The 16,908-nt window shown below is 44.8% G+C and overlaps 1 protein-coding gene across 1 annotated transcript in view; it reads right to left on the reverse strand.

Annotated features, from left to right (window-relative positions):
• Nucleotides 1–12,198: 12,198 nt before the first annotated feature.
• LOC146589957 (uncharacterized) overlaps nucleotides 12,199–16,908 on the reverse strand; it is a 12,814-nt gene continuing 8,104 nt past the window's right edge. Inside the window, exons 5-6 of the mRNA XM_085315367.1 lie at nucleotides 13,713–13,738; nucleotides 12,199–12,831 (exon numbers count right to left, since the gene is read on the reverse strand). Of these exons, the coding sequence (XP_085171493.1) occupies nucleotides 12,199–12,831; nucleotides 13,713–13,738 (659 nt within the window). The remainder of the gene's footprint in view (nucleotides 12,832–13,712; nucleotides 13,739–16,908) is intronic.

The following is a 16,908-nucleotide window of genomic DNA, read 5'->3' on the forward strand; positions in this document are numbered from 1 at the left end:
GTTATTTTTCCCTAGGTGCGGGACTCYGCACTTGCCCTTGTTGAACCTCAYGAGGTTCCTCTCCGCCCAGYTCTCCAGCCTGTGCAGGTTTCTCTGAATGGCAGCACAGCCCTCTGGTGTATCAGCTACTCCTCGTATCATCAGCAAACTTGCTGAGGAGACACTCTGTCCCTTCATCCAGGTCATAATTCCATGTGATGGAACTAAARGATTCCTAAAAGTTGCTTGCTGAGTTCACAAGTCAGGAGCTACTCTCATAGAGATGGTCTTCATATCTTTCAGGGCTTATTTTCATGTTAAATTTGAAAAAATAAATCTGCTACTTTGCCAGCATTTTTATGAAATGATAATAAATTCTGATTCTGAAAACACATGCTAGGAGAGCATGTATTTATGTTSTAGTTGCTCTTCTTGATTTTGCAAGGCCATGATTCAACAAAAAATATTGAAGTCCTAAAATTAGCCCTAGTTTAGGAAAATTTGATCTGCAACCATTTTGATAGCCCCAGGAGTTTTAAGTAGCGTAGAAATGCACGCAGTGTAGAAATGTTTCCTCCAGGTTGTTAAAAAGCTATTTTTTGGGAAGAACCTTGTGTCAGTTCTCTGTCTTGTAGTGTTGTATTCATTTCACCTTATTTTAGACACTAAAAGTTAGTTGTTTAAATTTAAGCTAGTTGTCTACCTCTTGCTAAAACTAATGSAGAGGAGCAGGCACTGGCAGAAGTGAGTGAGTCATTCTGTTCTAGAATAGATGTCCTAGCTAGATGGCTGACAGCTGGAGAGATTGTATTAGGTTGCAAAAAGTAGAGAGATTTAGGATCTGTTTTTAAGTATACACAATTTTCAATGAAAACTGTAATCTGAAGATTTGTAATTTGAACCCAAGGAGGGTTACAAAATCTTCTAGGCATCTATTTGCATTTATCAGACAACTCAATACCTTTGTAMTTCTGAGTCAGCCTGACAAATGAAGTATGTGGCACTACTGAATGAGGGAACTGAAAATGAGAATCCTTGGATAACAAAGGTATAGATGAACGCCCTATATGCTATACTTAAATRCATTCACCTGCCATAGAAATATATCTGGATTTACCTGTTTTCATTCATTTTGAAACTTTAGGATGAGGGTTTTTTACGATATKTTTGAGAAACAAAGCACAAAGAAGTTATAAATAAGAAGTCAGAAATAGAGATAATTTTCAACTACAGAGGTCAATAAATCAAAAAAACACGAACTTTTGCTACCTTTGGAAATGAAATTTTATTGTCTTATATRTATGCTTTGAGGCTGACATAGAATCATCATATGTAAACCACTGCCAGAAGAAATCATTCAGAGACTTTTACAGGAAGAACATAAACTTGGACTTGCATGCTAAATACATTTAAATAYATCAAATTCGTATTTCGATGAAACATAGAAGAGGTGTTTGAAGATTTACACAAAAAAATGAGAACAGAGAAATGATGATCCAAACTTTGGCACTGAGAGCATCCAAGGGAGAAGGGAGCCGGCACGTCYGGGCTCAGGGCTGGATCCAGCTGCTAGTACTTGGGGCACTGTGGGGGCAGCTTGCAGATGTTCTTGGTGTACTGGGGACAGCACGGGACTGGGGGGCAGTATTGCTTCACCGGGGGGCAATAGCGCTGCACGGGGGGGCAATAGTGCTGTGTGGGGGGGCAGCACGGCGACACATAGGTGTACTTCTGCACGGGTTGCCTCTGGATGGTGTAATGGCAGGAGGGTCCCRAGTCGTGGCAGGAGGACCGAGCACCATGGCACGAGGACCGGGAGCTGTGGCAGGAGGATTCATAGTCATGGCAGGTCCCACGAGAGCACATCCTTCTGGAGTACTGACAAAGCTGTCGGGAACAGAGAGACTGTCAGCCTGGCATGGACATACTACTGTTGCCTTCTCTAATTTGCTGTGGAACTCCTAGGATGCTCTCTGTTCTTGTTAATTTCTAGTTCTTTGAGGATAAGGCAATTTCAGTGCTACTTAGGTACTGGAAGATGACCCACATCTCCTACTAAAAACATGATTTTTTATAGATACAATTTGCTTTTGAGAGAAAAGATCCAAAGATCCATTGCCCACACTGAGACTTAGACTTCCCTGTCCCCTCTCCTCAAAAACTGTGGAAGTGTCTTCTCCATAAAATCCTCTGACTGTGCTTCTCTCTCTGTAGCTTCAAGTCTTTCTGCTGTTTTTATTTGGTCTGCRCCTCTGACTATTAAGAACATATCCCACATGTAATCTGCAGTTATAAAATAGCTTATCTACAAGGAATTTGTCTCATACTTGAGCAATATCCAGCAGTAAGCAGTGAACTATCATTCTCCAACACTGCCAAAGTTTGTATGAAAGCAGCTGATCATCACTCAGGAGAAAGAGAAAAATTGGACTTACCCCTTCAGCGACAGGAAGGAATACGTCTAAGTGCAGAGAAGTGAATGAAGGAAACTGGGAAGAGAGACCTTTTATACTGTTTCAAAGGGTTATCTAGGACATGAGACATCTCTTAGCAAGTGTAACCTAATTACACGTACCAGCCCATTTCTACCCGCTGTATTCAGCTTCCGACATTTTCCCTTTGATGCCCTGTGTTTTTAGCATTATAATTGTTCCACAGGTTATTAATAGCATGTTAATTCTTTTATGTCTCTATGAAAAAGATTGGAAGGTATTTGTACACCTATTTCACATAAAGTGACGCCAATACCGAAGATATTAACAGATCTAGTCACGGACAAGTATCAGGTGGAAGAGATGTTTGTGATTCAGAAGTACCAGTTCCTTAAGCTGTGCGGGGATGTCACATGGACCAAGAGTTAAATGTGATTACACTTCTGTGTGAAAGAAAAAAGATTACTAATGGCAACTTATGTGGATGATGCTTATGGCAGGAATAATCTCAATGAATTGCTCAATGGTACTAGATATTTTAATGAGAGATTTGGTATTAGCTGCAAGAAGTCCCTTGCTTATAATTTCCACCTATCTGCACAGAGTGTCCTATGAAAGATTTGCTTTTTTCCTGCAAAAGATGCTGTTTTAATCTAATTTTGCAATATTGTGTTTATCACAGTAATATCAAATCCTGGAACAGAAAGGTTTGAGCCTGCTTGACCTCCCAGAGGTGAGATTCCTTTCAGCTCCCCTCTTCCTTTGTCCTTCTTTAAGGTATTCCCATTTTTTCCCCAAGATTTTAAATAAAGTGTATCTTTAACTTCATTTGAAGAGGTCTACTTTAAAAGCGAAGGAATTTTTAATAATAAAGTCCATGTATTCTTATAGTTTTGGAAATACATAAGCAAATTTCATGCTCTAATAGTCTCAAATACACAACAGGTCATAGAGGACTTATTTTCATTGTAACTACTTTTTCAGAAGCAGTTAAATGATATCTGGAGCTCATTCCTTTATGCCCTTCTGAAATGTTTGCCAGTGTGGTTGTAAAAAAATGGGCCATGTGTCTGCCTCCAGAGTAAGGTTTAGGCTCTCTAATTTCATTATCGTGAAGCCAATATTTGGACTATTAGCTGAGATGGAGAGCTCTCCTAATACTGCTGTCCTGATTTCAGTATTCAGTCCTAGTGTTTCTGTAACTTTTCTGGAAACATGCATTAGATAGGGTTGTAGTTCAAGAAAACATAAACAAAACCGTGTAATGCCATAGAGGTTGATATTTCTGAATCTGAATTTTCCTGTGAATCATGGATGAACTCTGGTCTTCCTTCCCATGTCTGCTTACAGGTCATGCCCGTCTAACCCAGCAATTACATTTTCTTTTCACATAAAAGTCAAGGATGTTTCAACAGTGGAATGGCATTGTGGGATTAGACATCAGGCACAACTGAGTGATGCTCTACTGACTCACTGGGATCCCTTGAACCAGATCATTTGCACCTGTGCTTCAGTATCACAACGTGCAAAAATGAACCAATAAATACCCTGTTGCAAAGTCTTATGCAGACCACAGTTAGGCAAAGCCCTTAGAAATCTTTGATCATGTATGGGATTAACTTTATCATCATATAAAAGAGAGAAGATGGTAAAAAAAATGAGTGAGTCAGGTGTAAATGTCAGAAACCAAGGGTAGCCAATAAAAATGGCTGTGGTCAGGGGATAATGAAGCCTCAATTCTCCAGTAGTGGCTCACAACTGAAGCCTGAAACTCTATAAAGCTCTCCTGTTCCAGTTCATTCCCTTTAGTTTGAATTTGCATTGTCCTGTTGTTGACTAAGGTATGTGATTATGCTGGATCATGAAAACTTAGTTTTTGATTATAGCTCTTTGTTTATCTACTATATCTTGACATGGCTCTGTCTAAATCCAAACAGATGTTTATTATAAGTAGTGTAAGAGATACTTGCTATAGAATAATTCTTGTATGTCGTTGTTAACCAATATCCAATCATTGAAAACAATAACAAGCATTAGCCTTTTGCACTAAATATCTCATTTGTGGGAGGAATATTACAGTATCTGAGACTCTTCATTGTGAAGGTAATATTTTATAGACAATGACAATTCAGGAAAAAATGTCCAAATCTACTGCAGAAAAGGCCTCTGTTTCTGATTAGACCTACTTATCTCAAACTTCAGAGGCAAAAAAATATCCCTGTAGAGGTGAGGGTGTTCAAACACTGGAACAGGTTGCCCAGAGAACTTGTGCAGACACTGAAATCTAGCTGGACATGGTCCTGAGCAACCTGCTGTAGCTGACCTTGCTTGAGCAGGGATGTTGGACCAGATGATCTCAGGAGGTCTCTTCCATCTCTAACTAGTCTGTGATCATGTAAAAGAGATTTGCTTGCTTCCATCACAGAGATCTTTTCTTTTAGATTTATCCCTTGTCCCAAAATGATATGCTTGTCTGGGAGAGAGTCGTTCTTCAACTTGATCTCAACCTGGTACAACCCTGTGCGCTCCTGGCTGGACACCTGGAGGACACTGCTCCACTATGCATACAATTCTGGCTGCGCAGTACGTTGCAGCCCCAGTGGGGACTCATGCCAGGGTGGTTATGACTACTGGCACTATGGCTACCATCAGTTGGTCTGCTCTGAGAGGTGTCACAGCCTGTCAGCACCATGCCATAGAAATGGGTCTTCCCAGTGTGCCAGGACCTCTGCATGCAGCTATGGGAGTTCAGGAAGATGCTTGAGTGACAGGAGGGCTGTCTGTGGCATGGTGCCAGGAACCCTCAGAGTCATGCCATGGGAACAGGGATAGAGTCCACATCACGCAGCCAGTGGACTACTGTGGCTCTGCTGGAGGGTGGCAAGATGGGGTGGGAGTGTCCTGCTCTGAGGGGTGCCAGTGCTACAGCTGTGTTGGGGGACCAATGCACAGCTATGGGCATATAGCAGATGCCACAGCCATGGGGCAGCTGTCTGCTATGATGGTTGCCAGGGATTTTATAGGGGCTGCCACAATTAAGAGAAGACCTGGCTGTGCCCCCATCCTGGCGTGGCCCGGGATCACCGTGTTGCAGCACTGTCATAAAGCTGCAGGTTCTTTGACATGCAGCTGTGATGGTGAGGACAGAAGTGCCATATAGTGCAGCATACACTACAATGTGCCATGTGCTGAGGACCAGCTCCCTGTCCTAACRTCTGCCTTGGGTTTATCATACTTTGGAGTCTGTTTCTTCCCTCTTGTCTCCTGCTCATTTGATTGAGGCACTGTCCAGAAAATGTCCTCTGCAGAGATTGTCCTCTGCCCAAGCATCATTGCTGATGTGGCCTTTGTGTTCTTTGGTGGAGGGGGAAGATGAGGATTATTTTCCACTGAATTTATGCAATCTACTTTCCGGCTTCACTTTCCAGTCGTATATGCAGAGATAATAAAACTTACAACTACGGAGAGATTTGTTGTCTCGCTTCCTCAGGCTCATACTGAGGATTTCTTCAAATGACACAACCAGCAACYTGCAGCGTTCCAGGTTAGCTGACAGTGTAGGTGAAAACTTGGACTGCCTAGAAAGAATTAAGACAGGAGATTTTATCTCCCGTTCCATAAAACCCTTCTAGTCAGATTCAAAGCCAGCCAGGAGCCTCATCTGGTTTGGTTTGTCTCCTGCCTGGTGCAGGGTGGGTGGAGCACTGGGTGTTTGGGTAGATGTGGACTGCCCATGACACTGTGAAATGCCTTCCCATGATTTCAGAACTGCACATCTGACCTTGCATTTGCAGTCATCTACTGCAACATACTAGAACGTGCTGCTCATTATTTTAATTAACAGTAATAATCAAACAAGTGCTAATAATAAGTTTCTCGTTTCTTTCAAATATTTAGTACAGACCTTTCTTTCTAATTAAGTATCTAATGCATTACACACAATGCTGCACTCATCCCACAGAGGCATGAATTTCCATAGCAATCTGCCTCTATGTTGCCAGAGGCTGGAGAAGAACCTAGGGATGCATCAAGGGAAATGAGAAATACGGCTGTAGATTTTTATGGACTGTTGTCCATTTGCTATTCCCTCCTGTGGGATTAAAAGAGATGCAACTCTGTGCCTTCAGCTCTAGACAGCCTTTTGAAATCCAGTGTCTAAATTTGTCTGGAAGATGCACAAGATATGGCACCAAAGAGCTGAGCTTTCACATGTCACTGCTATTGAAGTGCAATGGGAAGAGGGGAGGGATGCACTGCTCTTTGCAAGCTGTAAAAAGCAGTATTCATTTACAAAGGCAGGCTTGGGAGCGATGCTAAAGATGAGATGGAACTGACAATGGAAGCACACACTAGGACACAAGTATACTTTGTGAGTTTTAGGTTTTAATATCATATTTTTGCTACTGGAGACAGAAGCAGGAAATCAATGGATTCAAATACGGGAGCACGAGAGCATAAATSACATTTCTGACAGGTTAACACCACTTGGCGTTATCAGGAGAAGAAGAGGCTATTTGTGCTGCAGGGAAGCGGCAGGGCCTGCCCAAGCTCAGGGCTGCATCTTGAGGAGGAGAGGAAAGGGCACAGCCCTGCAGTGTGCGCTGACCATGGGCTCGCCCTTGCTCCTTCACTTCTGCTGCTGTGGGGGCCACTGCACCGGCTGCTTGATCTGCTGTTGCTGCTGGCAGGGAGCAGGAGCCGCTGGCACCTGGGTGACCACAGGGCACTGGGGAGGGAGGACCACCACTGGTGTCACATCTGGCACRGGTCTCACTTCATGGCAGATGACTTCCTCGGAGCCATGGCAGGAAGATCTCTCATTACTGTGGCAAGAGGAGCCTCCGCTGTGGCAGGAGGAGCTCTCAGTGCTGTGGCAGCCTCTGTCTCCACGGGAGCACATTTTTCAGTAGGTGCAGGGAGCCCTGAGAAGGAGAAGAGCCTCACAGTTAGAATGCACAAATGGCAGTATGCTTCTATGTGTTTATCAGCCTACAACTTCTGATCACTCATCTGCTGAGGCTTCACAGCATTTGCCTGTCTTCCTAGCCTGCTTCCCTATCTTGAAGTTTCATTCCTGCAGTGCTTAATCAGCTGACACCAGCTGAATGCTTTCATGAATTCCTGTGGCAGCTTTAATCTCTGTTTCTGCCAGACACTGCTTGCCATTTCCCTGGATTCCCTTTCTGTATCCCAGGAGGATTCATACAAGAGGCCCTGGGATTATTTCAGGGCTGTATAACAGAAGAGCTGATATGCTTCAGAGCGCAAGTTCACTTTGCACAGGCAAGAGACATGGGGGCAAAAGAGTCTCCAAATCTGGAGTCTACATGGGCCCTTGCCCAACTGGTGAATTTACAGTTGGGACCACAGGCACTGGAGTCTCAGCAAAACACACTCTCAAATACAGTTACTCAAGATGAAGAAAGTCACATGCCTACTTCACTCCTTGTCCTCTCCTCATGTCTGTGCTCTCCGTGCCCATGTAGACCTACGGTATACCTCTACCTGTTTTCCTGGTAATGCTAAGGCGCAAGGGGCACAATGAATACACCTATCTGCACACATCTAATCTCCTTCCAAGCAGACAGGCTCACAGATCTGAGATTTCCATGAAGTAAAAGCACTTAGAATGAATCCTGCTGGTTTGAAGACTACACTACTATATTTCTTCTCCTTGTTTTTAAAACTGCCCTCTCAGTTCAGCCTCACATTTCTTCAAGGACATCTTGATACTTTAAACTCCTGAAGATTTGCACTTTCTAGAGGAATTTATTAAAGGAGTCAGACTCATAAATACAGTTAAAATCCCCAGCTTAAACAGGAACTGGGCACCTAACTCCCAAGATCTCTTCTGAAAAGTCAGCCTACTATCTCTCATTCATTCTCACATCCCATTCTTTACTTCTTTTATTTCCAGTTTGTTCTTAGAAAACTAAGAAACCTGAACATTGAAGTAATATGAATATTTAAGTATATAATAGGAACAATGAATTTTGCTTCTTAATATTAGCAGTCTCAAAACCAATTTTGGTTGAGCAAAATTGCCCCAGTAACTGAGAAAGAACTTGGCTCTCAACAATCTCAGCATCCAAAAACAGATCTATCTTTGTAAGCTCAGTATAGTTTAGCAAATGTTCATAGAAATTGTTAGCCATGCAGTAACAACTTACCCTGAATGTAGCTGGAAACACTGAGAAGAGGGAGCGAAGACGAGTGAATGAGGTGCTCTCTGATGTGAGAACTTTTATATGGTTCCTAGCTCTCTTCCTGAAAATGCAATAACCCCTGAGGAGAAATGACCAATGTATTTACAAAACAGCCACACCTCTAATTATCTACCACCTTCAAAAGCTTATTCAACCTGGTTCCTTTGATTGACTTCTCATATTTTAGATTGTCTTCCTTGTGTTACACAGTTTTAATTGCCACCCTGCCCCATACAAGTGGTAATGCATGAAGAGTGAAAACTGTGTGGGTGGCTTGGCTGTCTCACTGTCATGCCAGGATGAGTTTTATATTGCAAAATTGATGGTAAAGGTGGTGCTTTTTGGGTTTCTGTTCTGCTGAAACCTCTTGCCCTAAGTCTGGCGAGGAGGTGAGGTTACAATGCCTGATCATGGTCAACCAAGGGGAGGTTTTTAGAAAGTCCTCATCACATATCCTCTGAATTCTTGAAGCATCTTTAAAGATGCTTTCACCCTGTAAGATGTCTACAACCGCCAGCAGCCGTGTGACTTAGTAGTGGAGGGCCTCGACATCCCCTATCTTCTCTCTCTGACTGTGGCTTATTTCCCTGACTTCTTTGTCACCTCCCATACAATAAAATGAGAATAATGAAACCTGTGACCACTACAGAGGGCCCTAAAAGCTAAGAATAGAAAATGCTCTGTGAAAAACAGATCATCAATACTACTAATGTTGGAAAGTCTTGGCTTGTATTCCTGAATTCCTAAAACCTGTAGTGCAATTTATGTGAGTATATTCCTTCCCTTTACGCAGATTTTACAGTCATTTCTGTGATTTTGACAAAATTGCCACTAATCTACATAGCTGAAATCCTTCCTGGCCAATACTGAAAAGTTCCAAACAGAATTCTTTTCAAATTTCATTTTTTCTAATATTTAAATTTTTAATTTAGTCTCTCTCTAAAGCAGTCACTGTTCATGATGGGAAAGGCTCACTTACAGGTGCTAATTGGGCAAATCTTGTGTGTGTGAGTAAGCTGTGAGTAAACTGCTGAGGTCAGAGACCACTTATCAGAACTCACCACACAGCTCAATCTTACCCAGCTCTTCCCCAGGGCAGGTAGAGGACGGCATGAGAGCATAGCCTCAGTGCAAAGTAGTGGACTGCTGCAAGCACAGGGTGGTAGCCTGGCCCTGATGCAATCAACTGTACAATCACAGCTTTGCCCTTCACAGATGCTTATGGTAGGGGCTGAGCTGTAACAGCCCTGGCTTTTTCTTTTCTCTCCATTAGCATTTTGACCATGCAGTTTCAGTAGTTTTCATTGGATAGTTTTACTGAGCACTTCATTTTGTGTCTTAATCTCTCTGTGAAGACTGGAGTTGCAAAGTTTTGGAGGGCAGAGAGCAACCGAAGATCTGAAGCAGAAGAGGGGTGACTATCACTTGCTATCTCTAAAAACAATGTCTTTAGTTTGTGTGTAGAGGCATCAGGTAGTGACTTCCATCTTCTGTGAAGATGCCTAATACGTGTTTACCATTCATCCTGCCTGTCTGCATACAGATAGTGATGAACTGAAGCACACGGGTACAGCTTTTGCAAGCACTGACATGCTTATGGATGAGATCTCTAAGTTATAGTCTCCTGCAACAAAAAAGTTATCGTTCTTCCCATATTGCGYAGGGAGTGAGGCGGGGAGGAAATATGCATGTGCAAATGTGCATGTGTGTATGTCTGTGTATAAAATTCAGACTCCACCTATTTCCAGCTTCCCACTGCAGGTGAGCCGTGAGCGCAGGGAGAATCCGTCTCCAGTGCCTGCACACAACTGCATGCCTGCTCTGCTCTGACGTGCTCTTTGCACGCTCCCCCAGACCAGGGGCTTCACTGTGGCAGGCAACGTTCAAGCACTGGATGCAAGAATTCTCCTTTCCTTTACTCTGTCTATTATATTGTCTATCTTAGTTAATAACTAAGCTTCTAGAGTCATCTTTGACATAATCCTCAAAGAAATGGCCAGGTGGGACAACAAATAACAAGTGTGGAGTTTAAAATGTTTCAATTTTCTTTTCCTTTTGGTGGAATTTAGGGATGATTTTTGGTCAGTTATTTGAATAATCAGAACTTTTTGAATATCCTTTTGATCAGTTGCTTGAAGTCTCCTGAAAGTTGTTTGAGCTTTCTGAGCTCTTTACTACCTTTGATACTACCAGATGAAATAGGAAAGATAATAGAAAAGATATATAAAGTATTAGAGTCTAGAAAAATAAATAGATGGTAATGAATGATAAATCTGTCTAATTTTAAAATGGAATTTAAAATGTCCTGTGACAAAATCTTATGTAACATTTCCCACACCATAGCTCTCTGGTTTTACATTTTATAGAGTAAAAAAGAACTGCTGAAGCACTGAACACAGGGCTAGAGTTCAGCAAAAAATTTTGGTTTTGTAAATGGTTGTACTTTACAAACATCAGGGCAAAATTTTCTGGATTTTTATGGGGCTGAAAAGGCCAAAGTTCTCACAGGTTACTGAAAGCAGCAATGGTAAAATTCTTTTTACAAYGGAATTTTACATTCTTTTCTCTCTCTCTTAAAATGGCACAGACATATATGACTGTTTCACTGGGTCTTTTTTCCTCCATTACCAATATGTACATAAATCCAAAAAGGACAGAGAACAGTCCTGAAACCCTAAGAGTCTGTCAAATACCAAATCAAAACCAGTACTTGAAGTTCAAGCCTTCTTGATACTGTCCCAACAGCATGGCACAGAAGAACCATACGATCAACGTCTTCTTCCTTCTGCCTAATTTAGGACCCAATTTTATCAAAAAATGTCATGAGRCAGGTTACTCCAAAAAAGAAAATGAGTTCATTCATGTTGCCTAACACCACTGGTGCAAGCAAAGGTTTATGTGCTCTGGCTTACAACATCGCCTGCAATCTCTTTGGGACAGGAGCCTGGTGTGTAATTGTTTCCAAGTAAACAACCTTGCATTCCCAAGGTCACCGTGTAAATAATAATCAGTTGGAAATCATCTGGGAGTTTTGCCTATCTGCTTAACTCACAGAGTCTGGCCTGTGTATTGAAAAAACTCTTGAGAGGGCAGAGCATTTGAATTTGACTGCGAGAGATATGRGGTAAGCTCTGACTAGCTGCAAAATTAAATAGCTTCTCTTACTATTTAAAACTATGTATTTTAATTGGACTAGAATATATATTAAAATGTATATCATATATGTTGAAAGATAAATCTTCTGTAGCCAATTTTAAAGTAGASTCCTTGGGTATCTATCAAAGATCCACTCACATTTTGAACAAAGAAGCCAGAATTGAAGAAATCACACAGATACTTCAGTTCCAACAGACAGTAAGGTTTTATTTTCCATTTCACGTACAAAAGGAGATGGAGGGAGCAACCTCTTCCCAGCACCAAAGCACAAATCACTTTTTGGCAGTGCTCACAGCAGCATTACACGCACAGTCTGGCACAGGGAATGCAAAGCTCCTGAATGATAAGGACAACGCTGGAAAAAAGCTGTGATGTGGCACACCCGGGGCACTTCTGCTACAGCAGAGGGAGCACTTCTGGGTCAGTCACTTCTGGCTKGCGGACCAGAGGCAATCCTGCTTGGTCTGATGGGACTTGACATCAGGAATGACCACGGGGCATTTCTGCTGCATAGGCTGGGAGGACTTACTGCCCCCAGAGCTAATCCCTGGGCCACCACAGTACTCTGATCCACTGCTGCTTCCAGCTGCTATTACAGACTTGTCTCTTGATGATGCACCACACCTGTAGCTGGAGCCTCCTCCCATGCTGTAGTCCAATCTCCCACTGCAGCAGCTGGATCCTCCACCACCCTCTGAGCTGATGATATTGCCCAAATCCTCAATGCTGTATCTTGGTCCTCCCCCTGTGTCACATACTGACCCCCCTGCAGTGCCCCAGGCAGATGACCCCGCACTGTCCCCACTGGCTATTACAACAGATCCGTCACCACCATATCTGTATCTTCCTCCAGTGCCATAGGTGGAAGTTGCTGGCATGGAGTGGCAGGGTGAAATTCCTCTGCTGTAGGTGACCGAGCCTTCCCCACCACACAAGAAGGAGCCTTGGAGGTTTAACGTGCCCCCACTGCTGCCATAGCCTCCTCCATGATGTGATGAGATCTCATGGCTGTAGCCTCTGTTCCGGTTAGGACCCTTCCTTCTGAAATATTGGTATATCTGGAAGAGGAAAATGTTCTCACAGCTCACAGATACAGAAGACACTGTTATGTTTTGTTCTATTTTTGTACCACAGCAGGAAGGAGACTTCAGTCAGTGTGGTTGCAAAGGCTTTACCAGGACCTGCGGGAATCCCAGTTTGAGAACAAGGGCACTGCCCAGCTCTTCTTCCACTACAGGAATATCACCGGCTGCTGCTGGGATTGTTTTTCTGTTTTTTATCTCCAGGGTGTAATTTTGGAGAATAAATATTTGAATACATTCTTTACCATTAACATATCTAATAACTGCTACGGTTCTCCCTGCCCATCAGCTTGGTTGTAGCTTGTCAGAGCTGTAAAAATAGCAAGGATTATCCTTGTTTATATTTTAGAGTGCTGCAAGAGCAGCGGAACAAAATTTCTGTGTAAGATAATGTAAGAGTCTGTATGTTTGCTGTTGTTGCATAGTATCCCCAATGATCTTTTAGATAAGTTAATCACCACAGCCATGAGAGATATGTAATCATTACAGAGTACAGTATAGGCTTATTAGTGAATAATATGGAAAATGCATCGAAGGCTTTGCGAACATGCTCAAATCTGCAAACAAAATGCAYTCCCCATGTGCTGGTTCCACTACACACTCCTTTGGGTTTGTAGCCTCCTAAAGCACATGGTCCTTAGTACTGTGACCTGCCTTTCCCTTGCTTCCTAGCCATCTGAGCAAGATAATGTAATAAAACCCACACTGCATCATAGCAAGAAACCATACAGACCTGAGAACTTTGCCTTGGATACTCAGGCAGCATGGGTACCACTTTAGACCTCATGCCAAGATCTAAGAATGATGATTTCACCTATGACTACGTAATAATAAAGCCTCAGAAAAAGCAGACTTACCCTCCTCAGCCATTGGAAACACATTTAGAAGATAAAAGTCGAATGAATGAGGAGGTTTAACACCCAGGAACTTTTATATGGTGCCTAGCATATAAGGGAAGTGAGACACACTAAGGAATGGCAATGATTTATTTACCCAACTCTGATTTAAATATTTGTTTTGACTCATGACTTCTGATCAAGATCTTCGCGCTGCTTTTCGCATTGCATTGCATTGCAGTAATTGCTACTTCTGCTTAATGATCCTATTCCTGTGCTCCTGTTCTGAGCTACAGGGGATCGCTCCGGCCCACAGAGCAGCAGCTATGCTGCGGGCCAGGGCTGCTTTTGAGAGGCTGAAGAAYGTGGTGGGAGAGTGGGCACAGGGAGATGCCAAGTGAGAGGACTAGCGAGCATGGGGCAGAGGGTGGCCATGACTAGGAAGGTGCAGGAAGTCGAGTGAGGCTGTGGTTCAGTGGTGTGGCAACACTTGTGGCCAGGGGCACGCTGCAGGAGTGGTGTTTTCCATGGTACCCTTGAAAGGGAAAGGCAGAGACTCAGAAAGCACCAAGAGGCAAGTGTGGGGGAACCTGGGCGACCGCAGGCTGTTCACAGCACATTGATCCCACCAGTATCTCAGTGGCAGCTCTGATGGGAGATTTTCTGATGGAGACATTTGCACCCACACCAGAAGGCTGTCAAAAGCAAACTGCCTGGTGTGGGTGTTTTGCGAGGGGTGCTGCCTGCACACACGTGCTACAGATGCTCTGAGAACACTAGGGAGCCCTGGAGAGAATCATGGAGGTGAATGTTCTTATATCCACTCATGGATGAATTACTCTGCTAAAGAAGGGACAATCGTTTTTGTTAGCCAAATGCCATCCTTCTGTGTTTTCCTACATTATGTCCTTCCTCTGGCTTGGAAAGACCACCAAGTACCAGGGAGACTCGTTTGGATAGCGCTGGGGCGGAAAGCACTGYGGCCTCCCAGGCTGCCAGCACTGCCTGAGAAGACACCCCAGTCTGGGACACTACAGCTCAGCTCCACAGCWCGGCTCTTGCTAGCTAGGCTAGGGCTGTTCAGCTTCGAGTAATTTTGCTGTGAGGACACCAAGTCCCAGCTTTGGCAGAAGGCCACACATACCAACCACTAAGTAGAGCAAAGTGGTGCTGCTAGTGCCCTCAGTATGTTGTTCTGAGGCAGATTACAAGAGCTTGGGCAAGAAGCAATAAAGTCCTGAAGGCTTGATTTGGTATCTACTGAGTTGCCTCAGGACAACCTCGCTGTTGGCTTTAGTTCCTTCTGCCAGGCCCAGGCCTGGTTTGGCTGGCCCCATGTGGGAGATATGACTTCTAGAAAGAGGTGCTCTGAGGTTGTCAAAGGCAGGAGGAAGCCAGACGGTAAGGTTGCGAATGGCAGCGTGYTTATTGCCCGTAAACAGCAGGCTTTTGGGTGCCCTGCCTCTCCCACACACCCTGTGGGAGAAGCTGCTGCTCAGCGCCGGTCCCAGCTGGTTCCAGCCGGTTCTGTAAAGTCTGAAAGCAGCGCCAAAACTGCGACCAATCAGAGGAGCGCWTGGTGATCCCCCTCCCCCGCCTCAACCAATCGGAGGTGCACGTGGTGCGCTGCTCTGGAGCAGGTGTGAGGAGTCACGTGTGCGCGCGTGCGCGGGGAGGGGGTGCGGGAGCGCCCGGGGATCCGCGCCGGGGCCGGGGCCGGGGCCGGGGCCGGGGCCGGGGCCGGGGCCGCGGCTGCCGGCGGCGGGAGGGACCGCGAGCCGCCGCCGCCGCCGGGGCAGGTGGAGCCCCGAGGGGACTCCGTTTAATTGTTTGTATCTTGTTTCTCAGTGCCCGAGAAGGTCATTAAACGCTTGTGTTAACCGGCAGTAACGTAAGGGGAAATCCCCCGAGCCGAGACCGCTCCGCCGGCCACGGTGCCGGGAGGGGGCGGCGGCCGGGGCCGTGCGGCGGGCGGTGGCTGTAGCGTTAATGGGCCGCTAACGGCGTCGTCGTCAAGGGCAACGCTGAAGCAGCCCTGGGGCGGCTGCGCGGGGAAGGACCGTCCCGGCGGGCAGTTTCTTTAAGCTCACCCAAAATGAGCTTTAAAGAAACGCAGGGCACCTTCGACCGCTGCCCCAGGRAGGTGCCCCTGCAGCGGGCAGTGCTGGGAAGCCAGAGCTGTTGGGATACAGCTGATGCGCCAAGGGAGCATTGCTCTGCGGTGTTCGGGGGTCTCTACCTGCCCTGGGCAAGGGGGGAGGGCTTTGGCATCAGCTCGTGGAGGGATATGCGGAGCAATGGCCAGATTCTGCAAATGTGGTACCCTGTGGGTGGACTCGGAAGAAGCAGGTGATCGTCCAGCGGTTGCTTGGACTGCTGGAGTGTGTTTACAGGCAAGGGGAAATGGACTTCAAAAAGGTAGTGTTTGCTAGTACTGCGGTGTGGTGCCTAGGTACAGTTACTAACCCTTTCTGCTGTCACCTGATAAGATGATGGATGCCCTGTTGATCAGGGAGTGACCTGTGTGTACCATACTGGGGGGGACGCATGCTAGAGGACAAGTGTGAGGCTAAATTAAATAAGGTAAATTAAGAGAAATTCCCCAAGTCAAGACTGTTTTGCCTATGACAGCATTGCATTACCAGCCACCCTGAGCAGGAATAGCTGCTAGTATGGATCAGAGCCACTGCTYGTACTTCTGGACTGAGCCTAACTAGTTGGCCTGCCTCCCAGCAGCACTGCACCCTTCYGCGGACATTGTCTGTGGGTGCTGATTCCTCAGGAGACTTTGAGCCAAGAGCTGTAATAGCTCTACTGGAAAAGCTCYATGCAAAAGTGCCAGAGGGAAATTGGGGAGCTGTGTGTGCTAGTTGTTTTTCAGTTTCTGCACATAAGCTGAACCTAGAGTGACAAGGATGATATAAACTTTCTGTAAGATGTCTTTCGAGCCACACTTAGGGCAATTCACTGTTCAACCCTGTTCTTAATCWCTTCTTTATGGAGAGATTAAGAATGAAATGTCCCATGAGGTAGATTTCTAGTTTTCAAAACTGTGAGAGGCTGCTCAAGAGTAGAGGAGCAAAACAAGGCTTTCTTGGGATTTAGTTGTATTTATTAGATCTTTCATACACCCCTGGGAAATAAGCAAAGCCTGATCAAAGGCATGATAAACCCAGCACCAGGGCACAACGCTGTTTATCCAGGCCTTCACAGCACA

Source organism: Rhea americana, unplaced genomic scaffold, assembly GCF_003343005.1.
Source record: "Rhea americana isolate MKP2758 unplaced genomic scaffold, rheAme1 scaffold_429, whole genome shotgun sequence".
NCBI lineage: Eukaryota > Metazoa > Chordata > Aves > Rheiformes > Rheidae > Rhea > Rhea americana.